General features: G+C 38.1%; 1 protein-coding gene across 2 annotated transcripts in view; it reads left to right on the top strand.

The window, feature by feature from the left end:
• CNTNAP5 (contactin associated protein family member 5) overlaps window positions 1-22,204 on the top strand; it is a gene marked incomplete at both ends in the record, with an annotated part of 785,818 nt that overhangs the window by 515,628 nt on the left and 247,986 nt on the right. For both annotated transcript variants that reach the window (XM_081262143.1, XM_081262144.1), the window contains one exon: window positions 18,825-19,025. In XM_081262143.1, coding sequence (XP_081118269.1) covers window positions 18,825-19,025 — 201 coding nt within the window. The remainder of the gene's footprint in view (window positions 1-18,824; window positions 19,026-22,204) is intronic.

The following is a 22,204-nucleotide window of genomic DNA, read 5'->3' on the forward strand; positions in this document are numbered from 1 at the left end:
TTCATCTTCTATAGATTTCCTCAATGAAACTGATCCCTCTGCGTAATAACCATTAATTTACTTGTGTGTTTCTATGGGACGATGATTTTCATATTAGAAAATAACTAACAGGATATACTCTGGTTTCAAAGTGATGTGTCCATAGGTTGGAAGTTTGGTCCCCAGTGTGGTCATGTGAGTGGTGTTGGGAGTGCAAGAGGTGTGGCTTAGTGGAAGGTCCTTAGGTCGTTGGGGGTGCTGTTGTTGAAAGGTCAGATTAAAATAGTTCTCATGGGCATTTGCAGGTAAATGGATGGTGTTGGAGAAAATAATGCTAAGTGAAGTTAGCCAATCCCCCAAATAACAAATGCTGAATGTTTTCTCTGATATAAGGAGGCTGATTCATAGTGGGGTAGGGAGGGGGAGCGTGAGAGGAATAGAAGAGCTCTAGATAGGGCAGAGGGGTGGGAAGGGAGGGGAGGAGGCAGGGGGTTAGCAATGATGGTGGAATGTGATGGACATCATTATCCAAAGTACACATATGAAGACATGAATTGGTGTCAACATACTTATACAACCAGAGATATGAAAAATTGTGCTCTATACGTGTAATAAGAATTATAATGCATTCCACTATCATTTATTTTTTAAAAAATCAATAAAAAATAAAATAAATTAGTTTTCATGGGACCCTACTTAGTTCTCATAAAACAGTTGTTATATAAGAGCAAGAGCAGCCCCTCCCCTGTCTTTCTGACTCCCTCTTGCACTCCTTCCTGCCCTCTAATGCTGTCTGCCATGAGGTCTTTCCCAGGGCTGGTGATATGTTATTTGAACTTTCATTCTCCAAAACTGTAAACTAAATACACCTTTCTTTCTACCCTACCCACCCTCAGGTATATTGTTATAACTGTAGACAATGGACTAATGCAGAGGGAGACAAATCCTTGGATCTCCTTTTACACATACTCCAATGAGTCTAGTATAAATGAAATCACTGCTAAATTAAGACTTATTTCTAGCTTCTCTTTTTTGACTTTCTACTTTCCATAACTTATCCTAGATGCAAGCCCTTTCCTATTAAATCAATAATAGTTTGTAACTATGCAAACAGGCCTCAATGATTAGTCATTACCATTTGCATCCTCTTCTATAAGGTTAGGAGTAATTCTCCTAGTATTTCTAGTAATTCTCTTGCCTATTTCTCCCTGTCTTTTCACTGCTTCCCAGCATCTCCAAATGCCTTTGTTTCTTCAAACATTGCAAGGAAAAACTATTTTGGACACACAGTATAATTCATATTCTAAAGCAAAACATTCTAGCAATGTGACCTTGGACAGGCATTCAATGTTTCTGGGTCTTGGTTTCCTCATCAGTAAAATGATGATAATGAAAATGGCTGCCTTTCAAGATTAAAGTGAGAATTGGAATATATATGCAAAGTTCCTAGCCCCTGAGAGTAGCCATGAAACACGGTAGTACAATGTCCTGCATACTTAGTGGGTTGTACTGTCTCCGTGCTCATTATCGTCCTAGTATGGATGATATCTATATAGACATCCTAGCTATAGACAACAACCAAATCACTTTCTCAACAATAAAATCTTTATCCCTTCTATAGATGCCATGAGATTTCAGTGTCTCTAAAAATCTGGAGGGGGGCATTTCTGGAGGGGACACTTTCAGTATGAATACAGCAGAATCAGAAGGATGAGGATTTCTAGCAAGGTTTTCTTTAGAACTCGACATTTAAACTGATTCTAAGCAGTTTAAAGTGTGCCCTTTTAAGTGTTAACAGGACACCTTGTCAACATATGAAAAGATACTTATTACCTACCTGCATGCTATTTTTCCTCTGTTCATTAAAATTGCATATTTACATGTGAAATTGTTTGTCTACTAACAAAACACATTTATTTCCTATCGTGATAGATGCAAGGTCAATTTCATGTGTGTGGACCTGTAGGGCAATCATCAGACATTACAAGGAACTTGCAAGGCACATTTAGGTAAATCTCTAAAGCAAAACTTGTTTTCCATTCTCAAACATCTCCTAATCCATTTGCAAATCACCTTACAAGGCTCCATACCTTATCACCCTGGGTATTATGACGCTCCGATTCTCACTGCTTTGGCAGCAGCCTCTGTTTTCATTAAAACTCATCAAAGCATGCATAATGGAGTAGGTAGAGAAGCTACAATTGAGGTCTCTCCAATATTCCTGCACAGAATTTTACAGTGTTATTTCAGGTAATAGATTATTATCCCCACTATTGACAGAAAGTTTTGTGTCCACACAGTTAAACCTAAACTGTTAGCCTTGCTTCCTAAAGTTAGAGTGATGGTTGTGAATTGCCTCTGGGTTGCACACCAGACAAGTCAGTGCAAGGGAAATTAGAGTTTCCCAGGACTTAGGACGGAGCCACTAAGTTGTACCATTTATTTCTTCCCAGTCCTATTATGTCGTTCATTCTTTGACAGTTGTATCTTATAGAAAAGTAAGTAGAATCCAGGTGTTTGTGTCATATGCATTTGTAATATATTTCTGTGCTGGCATTTTTCTAAATATTTCTATTCTAAAACATTCCACTTTCAACACACACACACACACAGAGAGAGAGAAAGAGAGAGAGAGAGAGAGAGAGAGAGAGAGAGACTGTATTAGTTTCCATTGCCTTGCCAAAGGCTTACACAAGAACAAGCTGGAATGAAATTCTCAAGTTTGATTTTAATCCTAAGTTGGGTAGTCATCACTACAGAATTACTGTTTCCAAAATGTTATCACTTGATTACAGACTGTATAAAATCATGTTGAATATCTGCTGGGTACACAGATAGTGCAACATGCATCATTGTGAAGTAGCTGGAATAATTTTGACTTTACAAACATATTAATGAGGCTAGTAAGTTGTAGAAATGGGATAGCAAGTCTAGCTATCTAGAGTGAGGCTTCTATAGTACTTATCATCAGAGGAGTAAGGCTTGGGAAGCAATCCCCCCCCCTTCTTCTATTGCTTTGCACCAATGTACATCAGTTGTCTGCTCTGGCCAGGTAGTGATGAGCCACTGAAAATACAGAAATTATTAAGATACAGTCTTTAGAGTTCAGAGACTTTATAATTGCTTGTCCTTGTGGCAAAACAAATGCCTAAGTCTTCAGCTGTCCCAGCCATGACTCAAAAATTACATGAAACCAGAGTGGTCTTTTAAAAACACAGTTTTGGCTATGCCTCTTAATCCCTTTCTATCTTCGCATGTGTCAATTCTAATATCTGTGACTTACCATTTTTGAAGGGCAATAGCTGTGAAGATATATAATTAATATCAATTAAATATCAATTCCTGTCTGTGTTTATTGCAACCTCTGAATTATTTTATTATCTATTATGCTTGTCTTCTGTGGGCCCACAAGGACCTTCACTTTATATACCATAGTTTCTGTCTCTGTAAATGGAGAACAATGATGACAACTTCTTATGGTGGACCTGCAGTCACTTAGTCAATGAGAAAATGGGTAAGCAGTGCCAGAGAATGAATGCCTGTCAGGAGCCACTCTGGAAATACATGCCCTTAAGTCCCGAGCAAGAAATATTAAACAATTATTGCACCCTGCAATAACTTGGGCTTTACCCCCGCTTGGATAATGAGGCATGCCTCCAGGAGTAGGCGTTACCTGGTGGGATTGAGTTACACTCACCTATTCCTTTGTAACCCCACCCCTTGCCTCATTTGAATGGCTTCTCCCCAATAAAACCAGATTCGGGGTGTGCTCTTTCTCTTTCTTGCATGCCTTGCCTCTTTTGTGGGAGCCTGGTCAAAGGAGCTGTCAGAGAACCCGAAGATAAAGGTATTTCTCTGTCTCTGTGTGATTATTTCATGCCAGCCCCGTTCAGCTGGAGTGACCCTGACTGGTTTAGTTGTGTGTCACAAGTGTCCCAGAACAGAAGGTAAGGGTAGCCAAGGTTCTTCAATTTACTATCATTCCCCTTCCTCTGGAAACATGACCTATGTCTTTATGGACGGCAGGCTCAGCTCATCCTGGGGAGGAGCTCAAAAGCTGCTTCCTATGGCAGCACAAGTATCATTTTCTGGTTGAGACTCACTCATGGGTGACAGATGTGCTGTGGCTCACTAGCAGCTTAATCAGTTGGAATAATACTTGTATTGTTGCTTATATTTCAGAGGGGCAATTTGCTTTCTGTAAATGAAGTGTTTTCCAAAGGACTCTGTTGGGCTGCAGAAGAATTATAATTCAACAGTTTAGGGGCATGAAGCTTTTAAAAATATTTCTCTTCCTCTCTTTAATACATTATGCTGTCAACCAAAGCATGGAGGCCACATAGGGCTTCCAGAAGGCTGGTCTCTTAGGCAAAGCTCAGGAGCGGATGGATCTGCGAGTGTTGAAGGGCTGAGCTTTAAAGTGGTCTCTCTGGGCTAGTGCAGACAGCATAATCTCCTGCTAAATTGGGCCATTAAATAAAACTACTAAGTCATAAAGCTGTAGCATTACCCTGAAATTAAAGCATTGTCACCTTTGAATTGCCAAGAATTTTAACAGGTACTTAGAGAAATTTCTTTCACACAGCCGTTTAGCATGGCCAGTTGACTCCAATCCACATGGATGGCAATAGGAGACTCTGATGATTGAAATGTGGTTTTCATTCATTCACCTGGTGATTCTTCTTGCATCCCCTTGTATTCATTGACCAAATTCTTAAAACTTTATTAATCTCTCACTCACTCATTAATTCTCTTATTTATTTACTTCCTTAATTATTTTTTATGTGTCCAATGATTTGTACATCATTCAATTTTTCATCTGGTCATTCAGAAATTAGGTCATGCTAATAAACTTTGAATATTGACTGAGCTAAGCACCAAGGTTACAAAATCGGTAAATCTATTCTTGTCCTAAAGGAACTCACAGTTCAGAGAAGACAGGCAATGTAAACAGATACATTATATGCAGTGTGGAAAATAGAACAGAAACCAGTAGATCATGCATAAATAGCACACATAAGGCAGGAGTTGAATGAAAGTGTAAAAGGGGACTGAATATGGTAGTCAGACAAGATGTCCTTGAAGTGCCACCTCTGAGTCGATATTTTAGTAGAATTGGTTAACACTGAGTAGTTACTAGTATTAGGCACTGTGCTAGGTACTTCACATTCCTGATGTCACTTAGTTTCCCTAACAATTTTGTGAAGAAGCTGCCATTCTCTCCATTTTATAGAGGAAGGCACAGAAATATTAAAAGACTAAACATCATGACCAGAGTTAAAGCTGTGATTCAAGTTTTGAGGCTATGACTTTCAAGTCTAGGTCCCTAGGGTCAGATGACATGGAGTCTCTGGGCAAGGAAGGACCCCTGTTTCCAAACACAGTCTCCTCTGGCCCATACTGTCCCATCCACTGTTCACCTTCCACCTGACAGTGTAATGGAAGAAAGGTCTTCCAGGAAATGACTACAGAAGAATTAGTTCTCTTTGGTACTCACCTCCTTTCCCTGATCAACACTTTCCTCATCTAGAAGATGAGGGTAGTCTCCCCCTGTCTTTTCAAGGTTTTTTCTGAGTACCAGATGAAAAGTTTATAAAGCACAGGTTCTCAAAGCTTAGTTTGCTGAAGAATAAGCTGGGATGAATGTTTAAATGGCCAATTTCTAGGCTTGTTCCCAGAAGTGTTTATTCAATGAATGTAAGACAGTGATCAGAACTAGAATGGTCAGCAAGCACTTGAAGATATTGGACTCTGGGACATGTCTATAGAAGGTGATTAGCACAGTTTTTTGGCAGTTATAAAACCCTCTTCCTTTTCAACTACACACTTCTAAAGGACCCTGAACAGAGACTAAAGGAGCTCTCCTTCTTAAGCTCTGAAAATAGGTCTTCTGACTCCTTCCTAATGGATTTTCACTGCACTTTTATTGCAGATTCCCAAGAGTTCCTTGTTCTTATGCCAGGGGATCAGAAGGCGGCACAGCCAACAAAGGCTTACTGAGGTGCTGCCTTATGGATTGTACACTGCTGGCCCCTGTGCACAAGGACTTCCTACTATCACCACAGAATAAAATCATCCAGCTCTTAAAGCAATTTCATCTATGTCATTATCTTTAATTCATACTACTATCTTGTAGAGGCTTGATAGCCATGGAATGCTGGCCAAGTTGCTTAACGTCTATGAGGCTCCATCTCCTTATCTGTATAATTGGAGTGGTCAGTTATTCTTACTTGATTGGGTTGATGTGCAGATTAAAAAAATTAAATGAATGGATGTATCAAACAGAGTCTCTTTAATATCTGGCTTTCTCTAAGAGCCCCTCATATAACAATTGTCAATGTTCAGTGTCACTATCACAGGAGTTTCTAGATACTAAGGAAATTCAAAGAGAGAATTAGTCAAGAATGGCTTCCTGGGAGTTATCAATCTTGTGTTTAACACAAGAAAACAAGTGTCTCTGGGTTAGGCAAAAATAAATAAATAAACAATAGAAGAAAAATCAGTCTTGTTGAGTTCAGCAGAATCATGAACACAGAGATGCAAGGAACAGGTGTCCAAGGGTTCTTTCCCTTCTTTAAGGGATCCTGGCTCACACAGGTATTCTGATACAGTTTGGCTGAATGAAGATATTTTTTTTTCCAGCTAGAAGAGAAAAAAAATAACAGGTGGGAGTCAAAGGTGTCTCCCAGAAAGGTTGCTTGTTCTTGTTCATTTTTGCTCTGAGCCCTGGATTTCAGGGAGACACAATGAATCAAAGTCAGTTTAGAATAAAAGAGCCAAGTTGTACTGGCAGCAGGTGATCCCTTGTTCTATGAAGTAGGGAAAAAGAGGAACCATTCACCTGGGAGTTTTTTTTTTTTTTTTCCATTACTCTTCCCCTTATGTGAACTGCCTTAGTCTGTTTTCTGTTGCTGCAGCAAAATAACCTAAGCCCGAGTACTTTATAAAGAAAAGAGGCCCACTTTGCTCCCAGTTTGGGATACCGAAAGCCTAAAATCACCTGGCCTCGTCTGGTCAGTTTCTAATGAGAATCTTCTTGGCTAATTTATAACATGGTAGATGGCATCTCATGGTGCAAGTGTGTGCAAGAGAGATCAGATGGCAAGAAAGAAAGAAAAGAGAGAATGAAAGAAGGGACATTCCAACCACAGCATGGGTTCATGACACATGAGCATCAACCAACCTTGCATTCTCCATGTGCAAGTGTCCCAAGATGCTATGTTTATTATCTGTTTATAAGGAGCAGCAGGAGACAACAACTGGCTACTGTCCCTGAGGACAGCTTCCGCATGACTCTTCTGTGCAAATTTCATATATCCTTAATCCAGTTTTGCTTTTCTGGACTACCTCCTTCTTTAGACTAAGTACTCATTTCCTTCTCCTATGAAGACACATTGCTAGTCAGAATTTTCATGGCTCCTCATTGAATTCATGAGTTCATGTAGCCAATGAACTACTACTAAATCCAGGTTAGTCATTAAGAGCATGGGTTTGATTTGAATCTCAGCACAAACATTTCCTCATTTTTTTTCGTGTTATTTGACTTAGAGCAGTTACTCAGCCTCCATTGTCTTCCTGTTATTAATAATAGAATAATATTAATTATATTTATAAATATAAACCTATTTATAAGTTTGTTGTGAAGATTACATAAAACAATGTGAACCATCAGAAAAAAATGTCTGACCTTATATTACCAAAATGTGGCACCTGTTATTAGGTATTATTTTCATTAACCTGTCCCCAGGAACCTGAAATCTGATTTCTTGGGGTTTCTGGGAATATGATGAAAAAATAATAACTAATAACTTTTATGAGTGCATAACACTTGGTATCGGAAAGAACCCATGAAATAAATACATATGCCTAAAAGTGGTTGAACTAACAGGGTACGATTGGTGGAATTTGTAAATCACTTTGCTTTTTGGTAATTGTTCAACCAGTTAATCCTTATCTACATGTGTGTACCTAAGTGTGGGTGTGTGCTTTTGTTGGTGTCAGTATAAAGGCACCAAAGGCACATGCATATGCATTCTTGGGAGTACAGCATGATCATTATAAGCCATTACTACAGGTAAAACATTATGGCAATCTCCGACTTGATATTCTCCAAGTTTTATTCTGAAATATCCAAACCTACAGAGAAGTTAAAAATATAATAAAATGAGTAGCCATCTAACCTGTACCAAAATTTTCCATTGTTAACATTTGCTACATTTGCATATTATTATGCTTGTCTCTATTTTCCTCTTTTCTTTTTCTAACTTCTCCTATAGAATTTCCCCTCCAAACCATTTGAAAGTAAGTTCTAGATAAACTGATTGTTTAAACCTGAGGATTTCAGCTTGTATCTCCTAGGAATATATTCTCTCCTATAACCACAGTATTAAAACTATACATAAGAAAAAACTATGTTTCAACTGATATTATTTTGGGACATGTTTTCTCTTATATATTTTATAGAAATGTCAATTTTTATATTTTTATTCAAGATTCAAATGGCCAATACTTTGGATTTGATTGTCATGTCCAATTAGTCTCTTTTAATCCAAAAGTCCTCCTGCCTGACCCCATCTCTTGCTATTTTTGTTCCTTTGTTTGGTTTTCATGGTATCTTTTTAAAGAGTATGAGCTAGTTGTTATGATTTTTTCTGATTGTTCACTCATTGTTAGAACATCAGCAAGAAATACTCCTAGGTAATATCTGTCCTGCTCAGAGCCTCACATGAGCCGCAGGTGATGTATTCCGTTCCCTTATTGGGGATGCTGAGCTTCTTCAGTTGGCCAAAGTGGTCTGCCAGATCTCTGCATGGTGAATGTGATTTATCTTCAGTGAGTTATCTGTGGTGTTACATGCGGACACTGAATGAATATCCTGTTCCCCAACATTTCCTTCCAATTTGTGAATGGTCATGACTCATAAGTTATTACAGGGAAATTTATAAAATGCTGGTTTTCTAATTCTATACTTCCTTCCGCACTTCTGGCTGTCATTCTGCATTCTTCACTATAGAGATGTTTTGTTTTGTTTTGTTTTGTTTTTCCTTGCCCGATTTATTTTGTTTATTAACTCATTTATTTTTTGGTACAGGGGATTGAACACACAGAGATGCTTACCTACTGAGCTGTAACTCCAGCCCTTTTCATTTATTTATCTATCTATCTACTTATTTATTTTACTTTGAGACAGGTTCTCACTAAGTTGCTTTGGACCTCCTTAAGTTGCTGAGGCTGGCCTTGAACTGCATCCTCCTACCTCAGCCTTACAAATGGCTAAGGTTAGAGGTGTCCACCACCACACCCTGCCTCCTTGCCTGACTTCTTACTTATTACCATGTCATTATGGTTTCAAAAATTATTTCATTTAAAAATATTGTGTTGCCTTCTTTATCTTTTTGATGCTCAGATATTTCTAAACATAAATAATAACACCTTTAATTCTGCTTTATATCATTTTTACATTTCCACCTTAATCATGTAGCATCCCCTTGCTTTCTAACACAATATGTCTCAGGATGTCACCTTAAAATTTTCCTGCCCTAGATTCAGACTCAAGACTTTTTCCTAAAGAAGCCTTGTTTCGTTTGTCAGAAATGGTATTTGGAAATTCAGATCCAGGTGTTAGGTTTGTACATTTCTAGGCTTCTCTGATAGATAAAGATAGAAAGTGTGTGTGTGTGTGTGTGTGTGTGTGTGTGTGTGTGTGTGTGTTCATGTGTGTGTGTGAGAATTTGAGTCCATAGTTATTTCCAATGTAAACCAAATAAAATTAAATTTCTTTTTCTCTTCTGTCTTGTCTCTCTTCACTCTGAAAACTCATTCCAATGAGATCAATATACTTAAGCATTTGCTCTCCTACAACACAAATAAAATAGTTTCAGAATCACATTAGCAATATCAGGATTAATAACAAAGTTTAAGATTTCCTTGAATTTTAATTTTAGTTCTTAGAATATATTCCACCAAGGGCGTAAAGTCTGACAGAATATTATTTTCAATATACTTGAACTGGTCATGGGGACAAACACCTGTAATCCCAGCAACTTCACAGGTTGAGGCAGGAGGACTGCATGTTTGAGCTAGCCTAGGAAACTTAGCAAGTCCTTCTGCAACTCAGTGAGAACCTGTCTCTAAATAAAAAATGAAAAGGGCAGGAAATATGGCTCAACAGTTAAGCACCCTGGATTCAATCCTCAGTACCAAAAGGAAAAAAAAAGAAACTACTTGAATTATTATTTTTTCTTTTACTGTAATTATGTTAATAATATAATGTACAGTTCAGATTTTTGTTAATTTTAATTCTTGCCCTTTCATTCCTTTGATTCAAAAAATTATGTATTTATTGTCATACTGCAGACTGAGCTCAGGGCCATTCTACCACTGAACTCTATCTCCAGCCCTTTTTATTTTTATTTTATTTTTTTTAAAATTTGAGACAGGGCCTTGCTAAGTTGTCCAGGCTGGCTTCAACCTTGTGATACATCTGCTGCAAGTCTCTCAAGTCACTTAAATTATATGTTTATACCACTATGTGTAGCTTGACTCAGTTTTATGTCTTGACTATTTAAAATATTTTCATGTTATAAAATTTCAACACACACATACTCACACAAAATGGTTGACTGGAGATATTTTGTTTTCTTGTTGCCTCTATCCCATTCTTATTGTCTCATCTAGATAACCATTTATATTAGTTTGTCCTTCCTATGTTTATCCATTTTTCTTCTTTTTATAGCACAATATGCAGCATATGCCTTTGCACATCAATAATTTAATTTTGTCACTTGACAATATCTAGTGGAAATCACTCTTGATCAGTTTAGAGACAGTATGTATTATTTATTATAGCTGCATTGTATTTCAGTGTGTCAGTTAACCACACTTTATTCAGTAAGACACCTATTGATGTGCATTTAATTTTCCCAATATGTTGCTTTCTGCAATAGATAACCTCAGCTGCAAAGCAGAATTTCAACAACTCATCTAAACATCGTTTCCTATCACATATCGCATCCCTGCTGATTTCAAGAGCTGTCAATGAAGTCAGTAAAAATCCTGGTAGTCTGTTGAATGTTCTGTTCCATAGTCAGGGAATACCTATGGTGGGACAGGTGTTAGGCAAAGGTTTGCGAAGCAGTCTTTTCATTTGTAGCACTTACAGTTTAGCAGGAGGGAATGAGTAAAGAGTTTGTTCTTATAGAGTGAATGAGACAAGCACAGAAGTTGGTGGAGTTAGGAAAGGCTTCCCACCCGAGACGGTACTGGCACCCTGGCAATGTCATTTATGTTATGATGAGCTTCAGAGCAGAGATGCCAGCTGAAAGATGAATTATTCCACTCTCCCCTTTGAGCTTTCTTTTTCTCACAGCCTCCTCCAGAACCAAAGTATAAATTCCATGAGACCAGAGTTGTCTCAGGGATGGGTTGTCGTCCTCTTTGACCTGGTTAAAGCATATACAAATGTCACCTTTGTTTCTCTCTCTTAAGGCTAGCTATTTGTACTCAGTTCATAATCTCAGGAAGTCCTCTGAGCTCAATACTGACAACTTTTGATTTTTAAACAAAGGGATAGAAGGCTACTATTTATTATGTACTTGGGTCCCAGGTACTGGGTCATAAATTCTTAGAGTGTATCTATCTCCTTTAGGCTATATAATAAAGCATGAGGGAGGGAGGGAGGGATCATGTGTCATTTGGATTTGGAGAAAGCAGAAGCTGCGAGAAGTTGAGCTGCATGTCCACCATCACTCAACTAGTAAAAGTGACCCAACCTGGAATCAAAGTTAAGTTGAACTGAGTCCCCAGTTTTTTATCCTCAAAATGCACTAAAACAGTGTCTGCCACAAAGATCCTCCTCAAGACCTCACAAAGACCATGCAAGATGGTGTGTACCTTTAATTCCAGGCTACTTGCATGCTGAGGAAGGAGGAATTTCAAGTTTGAGGCAGAGCCTCAGCAACTTGTTGAGACCCTGTATTCAAAAAATAAATAAATGAAGCAGCAGCAGCACTGGGGGTGTAGTTTAGTGTTACAGTGCCCCCAATCCTCAGTGTCACCCAGCCCACACACAAACTCACAAAATCTAGCAGCAATCAACCCCCCCCCCCACAGCCTCAGGGTCCTCTTTCCATCAGGTGATTAAGATTTAGGGCTTCCTTTGCCTTTTTTCCCTGTTCTAGATGTTGACAGACTCAGCATCGAGGGAGGGAGGCAAGGTCTAAGTCACCACCCTTTCTGGCTGCCCATTTGCCGCTGCAGGACAGTCACCTCAATAAGAAAAGAATACCAAGTAGCTTCTTCCTCTAGCCACTCCTGTAAACTCCTTGAGCTGGGAAACCAGAGCGTGATTCAACCTTGCATCCCTCATGTGGTCCCACTCCAGTCCCTAGCAGGGTACTCTGCACACACTAGACATTTAAATTGTTTTCCTTTGATAAATTAGTGAACAGATAAAGATGATACAGCATACATGGAGTCCATTCCAAACCACCACCCTTCAGAATCATAAAACAGATTGCCCCAATCTCTTTGATCGTGCCATCTATTTTAAAATAAGGAAAAAAAAAAAGAAAAATTATCCCCCCAAAAAGGTATATAAAAAGTAAAGGCTAGAGCGAAGTGGGGAGGATAAATCACAGTCAAGTATGTTGTCTGGAAGTCGAAAGCGTGGCCCAAGCAGGCAGGTAATGGATGGGAGCCTGACCCTCGCGCCTGCTGAACGGCGGTGTCTGCATCCCCGCTAATGCACAGCGCAAGGTGGCTGTAAACCGGTAATGCGCGCTCACCCAAACAGCAGAAGCCCAGCCTTTAAAAGCAGCTGTGCCTGCAGTGGTTTTCACAAGGCACGGATGGAGTCTCTCACAGGCAGCTGGGCTGGTACGCATGGGAGGAATAACAGCTCCTGCGGGAATTCTTAGCCTTTTAAAGGAGTTGGAAATCGCTTTACAACAATTGACTTCCTTCACTTTCAAGGTTGGGGGGAAGGTGTCATTGATCCCCTCATCACAGATTCCTAGAAGTGTTTCTAATAGTAAAATTACCTCATCAGATCCTCCTTGAATTTGGGAGAGGTCACATTAGGCTTGAGGTCTTGGTTCTGCCATTACCAGTCATGTGACCCAGTACAAATTGTTCAGTTTCCATGACTAGAAATTGGTGCTGGGGAATTGGCTATTGGAAGCCAGGTCTGACTATGACAAAACCCATGCTTTCCTCTAGCACGTCTGCCTTTATAACTGTGCAAGTTCTTTCTAAGCCGATATTGACTTAGCAGTCACTGTCTGTGATTTAAATGGGGAGGAAAGATACAAACATATGAAAAATTAAATAACTATCAATGCAAAATGACATATCCTAAGACCTTACATGAGTAGATGGCAAATGAATGGTAGAGACAGTATTTTGAGGATTATTTAAACTGTCTTTACCCTTGGCATAGAAAATTCACTTTGTCAATAGAGATAACTGTACCAGAAGTGACCCTAGGGACCTTAATATAGACTTATTTTATTACAATAGGAGTATAAGTGAATTGGCACACTGTTCAAAGGAACATAAGCAGCTCCCCACAGTGATTTCAGTTCAATTAAGCTCAGTATTGACAATCTGTAGACTTCCCTTCCTTCCAAGCATTGCAATAGAAAAAAAAATTGCAGTTTTTTTTTTTTCTGGCTCTATGTGCAGAATGAGGTCTTATTAATCAGTTATTTCTTGTTTCTGTTTTTTTTTTTAAACTTTCCTTGTGTTTGTTCTTCCTTCTGAGTCTTGATTCCCATGGCAACAATAGGACAGTATACAGGATCTGTAATTACTATTTATTAATAATACTGATCATAATAATAATGCCAATCAGATATAATGAGAGAAACAACTTGAAAGAAAATTAAATTGTGGCTCTGTATGTAAACAGTTTACAATTTCTGAAATGAGAGGCAGAGGAACCTGGTAGGTTACCGAGAGACCCACTATAGAGGGGTGTCAGAGCACTTTCCTGGGGTTATGACCAGGGAAGATTTCTCCACAAGGATGATGATACAGAATGTTCCAAAATATTTATTCATGGCTATTCTACCAGTTCTTTGTGAAACCTCTTTTAGTTTGATCCTGCTATATTTGTTGTTGTGTGTATGTGTTTTGATTTTGTAACTTGAAATGTCATTTAAATTTGCACCATTATATAACACATATATAGAAGAGCTGATTTGGAAATACTGGAACTAACAGCCTGAGATATTGTCATTGCCGTATATGTAACTTCCTCCCCCAAATGATAGCAAACATTTGGAGGAATTACATGGTGCCTTATACTCCTGTACTCTAGTGGCTAACATAGCACTAATGAGGTAGAAACCTGAACACAAGAATGAAGGACACATTTGAAATCTTGGACCATAACATAGTCTGTGGGGGAAAAAAAAAGATCAAAAGCTGAAAGTCCTAGTGTACCTTGAGGAATGTTTTATTGGTCTACATAATATTGCATGGTCATATCTATGGAATAGTGCTTTGGAAGTTGATCATGTGCTTGCTATATGATGACCCTTATCCTGTAATTTTTTCATACATAAAGCTGGCATGATAGATGGCTCATGACATCATTCACTCTCAAACCAAACCATTGGGATGAATGTTACCTTATAAAAGCAATTTTTGAATATATAATAACAGTTTCTTTAAGCTAAGTTGGATGTTTAGTGAAGTGACCCTATTTCCTTCTTAATAATGAATAAATAGATTCCTGTATGTTAAAAAATCTCCTAATGCACTCCTCTCTTAAGCAAAATGAATTGGTCTTAGTTAACACACTCACATGCCTTTGAACAGTAAGAGATATGAATCTGTGTTTCTAATCATGGGATTGAATAGCAGCAGACACATCAGCCTACCAGACTGATGAAAGAGAATGGACAGGATAGTGCAATGTAGAATCGGACAGCAATATTTTTTGAGGTTTCTAGATCTGAGCTCTTAAAAAATAATTCTGTTAAAAAAATTTCAGGAAATGTAAGAGACACCAGTAAATAGACATATGATGCTATTCCACTGTTTATGGATAATTGAATAAGGTAGTAATAATTTATTGTGTACAGCAGCAGCTATGCTTCAAGAAATTACAATCCATGTTTCTTGTTAACTTGATTTGCAGAATATGCTTCCTACCACTCAAATCTCTAAGGAATGACATCCAGCTCCTCATTCTGATACAAAGTTCTAATGTGTAGATTCTTAGCTGTTGAGCACCAGATAACCAGTTATGTGTTCCTGTGGATCATGGCACCAAATCATGATGTTACTATCAGGAATGGAAATGTTGATTATCAAATAACCTCATCTTCTTTTTTTATGTGTTTATTGGTGATTTTATGGTGCTGGGGGTAAAACCCATAGTTTCATACATGTTAAGCAAGTACCCTACTGCTGAGTCACATCCACAGTTCAGTAACCTTGTTTTCCAATGAAAATATTTCAATGATGGGCCCAAAATTACTGCCAAGGATTAGAAAGCAGATTCCAACTCAGATAGGCTTATTTCTCAATCAAATAATACTTTTCTCTATTACTGGTTGAGGAAACAGGGCTTTAGAGAGAATAATTTGACCATGGTTGATTAACCTGGAAGCATTGAGCTAGCATACACAGAAAGATTTTCTGGCTCTAGAACCCAACTGTATCTACTTATTTCCATTGTCCATTAAACAAATCAATTCCCTTGAACTTTTAACTTCATGTATCCAGTTTTAGTTAAAGGTAAATAAGATGTAAATCCATATATGGTCCCACTTGGGAATGAATCTTCCCTCCTCCTCAGCCTACCAGACTGTTGCAAATGAATCCAGCTCATTTGGAAATCCCTCAGAGCTAAGCTTCTCTAGCTAAAGCTATCCTTTCCCATCCTAAGCCTGGCATCAGCAACATCAGTCAGCAAAGCAGACTTTTGCCATGGTGACATGGGTATACCTGGCTTCCCAATATTTAGCCAGGTTGCAGGTATTAGTGTGAATAGCTATAAGAAAGCTGAAAAAAATAGAAAGTGAGATAACACAGGATTGATCACCTCTTTATTTTCAATTTTATTCTTTTTCCAGAAGCAAAAGTATTCAGAGAACATAGGGTAGCTTTGAAAAGAAAGCCACTATGACGTTCTAGGTTTGAAACAATCTCCTTTCCTCTTCTCCTGCGTCCTGTGCTTGCAAGTAGGGCTTGAGATGTATATTAGGTGAATTGTGGGATATGCTTTGAAGTTCTAAATTTTCTCTTGTTTTTCTCCCACATATTTCATGTACTTAAAAGTGCTTGTTAGTGATTGAAATATTAAAGGCAAAATTCACCCTTGCAAGCCAAAAGATGGAGTTATCAATGTTATAAGTGGCCTTAAGACAAAACTTGACTTCCAATATAACTTCCTTTTACTTCTTGCCAAAGATAAAATATGATTCTGGCAAAATCAGTTGATGGTTACATTCATCAATTAGATGAATGGATGTAAGAGTATGAATACTTACACTTAGATATGTATGAATATGAATACTTATCCTTAGGTGGAAAATGTAAATACATGCAATTTAATGATGTTCACATTTGTATATCAGCTTGGATACGTGGAGAATAGGGGATGGATGGATAGATAGATAGATAGAAAAAAAGAAATAATAGTATCTAACTACTTTCCTTATTTTTATTCTTTACCTATCTACCAGGGCAGCTTTGAAATAAAAACTTGTAAATGGGCTTGAGGTTTCAAGCAATCATCTCTCCTATTGTCCCTTACAATATGTTTGAATTTTGGGGTTGTGGTAGATGTTTGCTAATGAAGAAATAACATGTTTAAAATATCCTGGAACAAAGCAGTAACACATCTTCTGTTATTATAGACTAGACATGGTTTTCCTTTTATTCTTCTTGTAAGCATAATGGCTATTTGAAAACTGTGCATCTTTATTCCCCCCTTTATGCCATTTCAGTATTCAGTGATAAGTTTTCTTTGCTTATTTTATCAATATTTGTCTAAATGGTTGCCAAAATTTTTTGAAGTTTTAGATTAATTACTTTTGTTATAATATTATCTTTACAAATAAGAATCATGTCCTATTATTATTTTTTGAGTGAAAATCTGATAACATTGACTGTTTTTGCATTTTAGAGAAAAATGCAATCCTGGCTCAGAGAAACATTGGGGAAATATGGGTTATCAAACAGACTTAAGACGTGTCAGACTGTTTGAGCATGATTTAATTATATGGTCCAGGAAGCATTTATTTTGTAGAGTTGGAAAATGCTTTGGAAATAATTAAAACTGAATCTTTTCTTTCTACTTTTAATATGTTGAAAGTGAGGAATAGGGAGATGAAATAACTTGTTGCAAGTCATGTACAGAATTGATGGTAGAAGAAGAAGTAATCTAAGGTTCCTAGGTAGTCTCTTCTGCATTTTTTTCCTGTTAAATTTTGCCAATAGTCCTCACCTTGCCTCTGAGTAGTGAGGACTAATAAGTAGTGATACTTTGACCATGTTTGCCAGTTATTAGTGTCTGGTAGGTATGCCTTGAGTTATTTCCTTACTTTAAGGACCTTAGTTTACCCATTTTTAAAACTAAAAGGGTGGAAAAGGAAAAAAAAAACACTTGATTTCTATGTTAGATTTCTTTTCAGCTCTGAGAATCTATGAAGAGTAATGATGCAATTATGTGGGCAAGTTTCTCAAATGACAAAAGCTTTTCAAGTCTTCCGATTTCCTCTTTTGCTTTGTGAGGATGTTCAGAATTAAATTGCATGTCCAAGTGCAGTAAATATTTGCCCAGGTTACTGTAACAGACTGTTACAGACTGAATGCCTCCAGACAGTGCCTTATAACTGCAATTTTTTTTTCATATTAACAACCCTGAGGCCTGTGTTGCAGGTGTTACTGTCCTGATTTTGTTGTAATTGCTGTCATCTTAACTGACTATAACCTTGAACTTCGTGACGGTAAAGTGACTGATCCAAGCTCTTTGTTTGCAGAAATAGGTTTCAAATGCAGATCTCTAAACCTCTAAAAACCAAATTCCTCTCTCTTCTCCTTGGCTTCCATGTTTTCCTGTCTTATTGTTTCTCTTTGATTTAGAGATCTCCATCTCTGTGTATTTTTTATTGTAAAACTTTTAAATTATTTTTGTCCAATAGAGGTAACATGGAGAATGAATAATTAAAAACTGCAATTAAGCACCTGCACATGCAGCGTTGATCACATCGTTTCAGCCTTCTTAATGATGTTGTACTTTACAGATGCTTGTTATGTATATGTCTTATTTTTAAACAAGATACTGACAGTTTTTTGAGAAAATGATCTATGTTGTCATTTCATAAAGGATATAATACAACACCTATTGGCAGCATTTACATTGAATTAGGTATTATAAAAATCTAGAAATGATTTGAAGTCTATGGGTGGATGTTAGTGGGTAATATATCAATACTACATTTTTTAAATAAAAGGGTCTTGAGCACATACAGATTTTGGTATGGTATTCTTGAGGATATCATGAAACCAAGTCCCCACTGATGTGGCAATAAGACTCTATTATTAATTTTAAATGACATAATGGACATTTAAGGCTTTGTATAAAGCCTGTGAATGAGAACTTCAAAAATTTAGCTATTTAGATAATTTGCTCTGACACTAAGTCTGAGGAACAAAAACTCTCTGGTGACACTCTACATAAGAAAAGCATTCAGGTAGTGTTTACTTGTTGCACTTTGCATGGGATGGTGATAAAGAGTTACACATTTAGTGACTCATTTATACTCTTTGCTTGCTCTTCTTTTGACCTTCCTTGTAATGTCTCTTGCTTTGGGTTATTGTCTGAGCAGAAGACAAGATCTGGATGTCAGTACAGCACAACAACACAGAGCTGACCCATGTGAGGGGTGCCAACCCAGAGAAGCCCTATGCCATGGCCTTGGACTACGGTGGCAGCATGGAGCAGCTAGAGGCTCTGATTGATGGCTCCGAGCACTGTGAGCAGGAGGTGGCCTACCATTGCAGGAGATCCCGCTTGCTCAACACGCCCGGTAAGTCTCACCCTGACCTTGTGCTTCTTCATAGGCCAAAGTAGGAGGTGGCCTCAGTAGAACAGATGAGTCTCCCAAACCCAGAATATTAAAAAAAAAAATGGGTGTTTATCCAAAGGGACTTTATAGTTGCAGTTGTTCACTCTACAGAGAGAGTTGCAGCCAGGAAAGGACTGATTGTCTACAAGCATTGGATTTGATATACAAGGTATGATCTGGGTGAGATCATACCCAGTTCACCTTCGTCTCCAAAAAGAAAATGTGGACAACATCCATCCTGCAACAGTGGTGAGAATACAGAGCTTCTTGAGAGAAGAGGCACTGAAAGAGAACATTTGCACTAGCTTTCTTGGTGATGGTGGTAAGAGATGCTCTTTCTGAGAGAGGGCATAAAATGTGATGGGGCATCAAGAATCTCAGCACATTTATGCAAGAGTGATGAGCTATTCCTGGTGAAAAGATGCACACAAGAGAGCATTGTTAGGCAAGGATGCCAGCAACACCAGCAGGAGCCATGCTCTGTGTTCACAATAATTATGTTACCTGAAGAGTCCAGACCTTAACAGAAATGACTCCTTTAAAAATAATTTCATTTTAGCAAAAAATGGACCTATTCTTTTTACTTCTTATTTTGTCTGTGGTTGATTTTTTTTTCTTTTAGAATAAATGATTTACTTAGTTATTAACATGTTTTAAAAAGTAAAGAGAAAAGAGAAAAAGTCTAGGACTATTTACCCAAACCAGCTTCTTGTAAAATGTCAAGAGGAGTCTGTCATCAGTTTGTGCTTGCCATGGGAAAAAAAAAAAAAATAACACCTATTGGAGGGAATGTCAGTCCATCATGTGTTTCAAGGCAGTAAAAGCCCACAAGGTTATCAAGAACCCCAAAATATCATAGTTCTTAGTCTCAGAAGCTTAGAATTTGGTGATTAGAGGTTAGGAATTTCAAAAGGGTGGAGGAAAAAGAAACAGTGAAATGTCAACAAAGGGGAAGAAAGAGAAGCCTAACTAAAACAACGTACTGCCTGGATGATCTAGAATCTTCAGGAAAGACGATGTTCCACACAAATGAATTTTCCAGATAACTGTCACTTATCCTTTTAAGCACCAAAAATCTTTTCAAAGAATTTTTAACTGTTTGAAATGAAAATCTTTCTCAAATGGATTACACGCTCCCTTGCCTTCTTAAATGGAGAATTCTGAACATAAAATGTAACCTTTTCCTGATGACTCAAGATCACCATTGTGAAAATCAATTATTGTACTCTCCTTGGATGCAGTCATACTTGCAGAGCTGATTAGATTGCAGGCACCTATTGGTGCCCCTTTAAAGGATCCTGTGGGATTCAATGTTTATTCATATCTCTCACCCTTGGATGTCAAGGCTGTACCTGCCAATATCAGCATTTTGTCAAAACATTTATCTCCAGAAACTACTTACCTACTTTTGACTGTGTACTCTCTAGTTATCTAAGGATTGGGTTTTGTAAAATTACAGGGAAGATGAGAGCATGCTCATTCTAACTTTGGAAGGTCCTTTAAAATACTCATTCTGTTATATCCAGTTAGTTACACCACCCTCTGTGTGTGTGTGTGTGTGTGTGTGTGTGTGTTTCCAAAGTTCAACTGTCTTAAATTCTCTGAATAGGAAGAGTATGGATTTGGTAGAAGCCTTACTGGGAGTGAGGACTTGATTCTGTCCTTATCAGTCCTTGTATAAATTGCTCATTTCTGACAGTTCACTTTTACCACCTAAAAAATTTACATTTCACCTGAGCTCTTAAGCCTGGTGAAAGAGCTGAAGGAAAGATCTAGTCCACCCTCCTTGTTCTAGGCCTGGTTTGTGTTAGGTGTCCAGCAAAAACTAAGGTCCACATCATTCACATCTTCCATCCCAGCAGGGAAGGTCCAAAATCTGGGTCATAATGGGAAACGCTCTCAAAGGAGAATTTTATTTATGTTCAAATTGTGAAAATAGAAAAAAAAACATGTAATAATTATATGGTGACTGACTTGATTAGGAAACTCATATGTGCAGATAATCTCAACTCATGAAGATGACTTCTGTACCATTCTGGCCTGCATCCTTCCAAACAATTTTCCATGTGTGTATTCACAGAAATATATCAGAATAAAGTATTAAAGCTTGATGCTTTTCATTAGGTCTCTTTTTACCTATGGATTTTGAACCAAAGGAGGGAGATAAAGGAGGACCCTGGGCACAGATGCAGTATTTCCTTTGTCCTGGAGGGTTGGCTTGAAGATTGTAATATGGGCACTTATGTCCCTCAGCTTCCTACTCCAGACTAGCACTGCTAGTGGGAGGGCAGTAGAGCACTCACACAGACAGCATCATAGGGAAGTGGCCCTTGCCTCACCCTCCCACTACTGGGAAAGAAACCACCGGGGCACATTTACAGAGGAGCTCACCTTGTGAAATAGGTAGAGACAAGGAGAACAGTGTGCAGCCACATGGATCCTAGAGCCAGTGCCCAAGGCACACAGCTGCAGGGACTTTCCCCTGGGATCCCTCGGAGGTAAGCACTCCCATCCCCAGAGAAAAAGCCAAGGCCAGGAGATAAGAAGGGTGGAGACATCTCTCCCTCCTCTACTGGCAAATCTGGAAGCATTAGGCAAGTTTCTGCTTTATCCGTTAATTCAGGACACATTCAGCAGAGATCCCCAACCGTGAGGTACTGTTTACAGCCTGTATTTGTCACACAAACTCACACTTTTTCATATCAACAAATAAGATTTCAGACCATGATTTTTATTAAGGGAAGAATATTCCCTTACATGGATATACTCCAATTAACAAATCCCCTATTTGGACATGTGCTTTACTTTCATATTTTAAAAATTAATACCAGTAACACTACAAGAAAATTTGCATGTAGATCTTTATGAACATAACTGATTATCTACTCAAAATTTATTCCTTAAGGTACCATTGCCAGGGCAGAAAGAGTGTGCGTTTTTAAGGCTTTTAACACAGTGACTTCTGTAGCACATCAGGGTTGTGCCAATTTATACTCACAACAACACTGTAAGATGAGGAGCCCATTTCCCAGAAATAGTTATTATCATTTTACTTCAACTATGTCTATCTGATAAATGTAAAGGAGCATCAAAGACAATTATACATTTTTTTGTTGTTGTTCTTAATTTTTTTAAAAATA

This window comes from Spermophilus citellus, assembly GCF_964194105.1.
Source record: "Spermophilus citellus genome assembly, chromosome: 11".
NCBI lineage: Eukaryota > Metazoa > Chordata > Mammalia > Rodentia > Sciuridae > Spermophilus > Spermophilus citellus.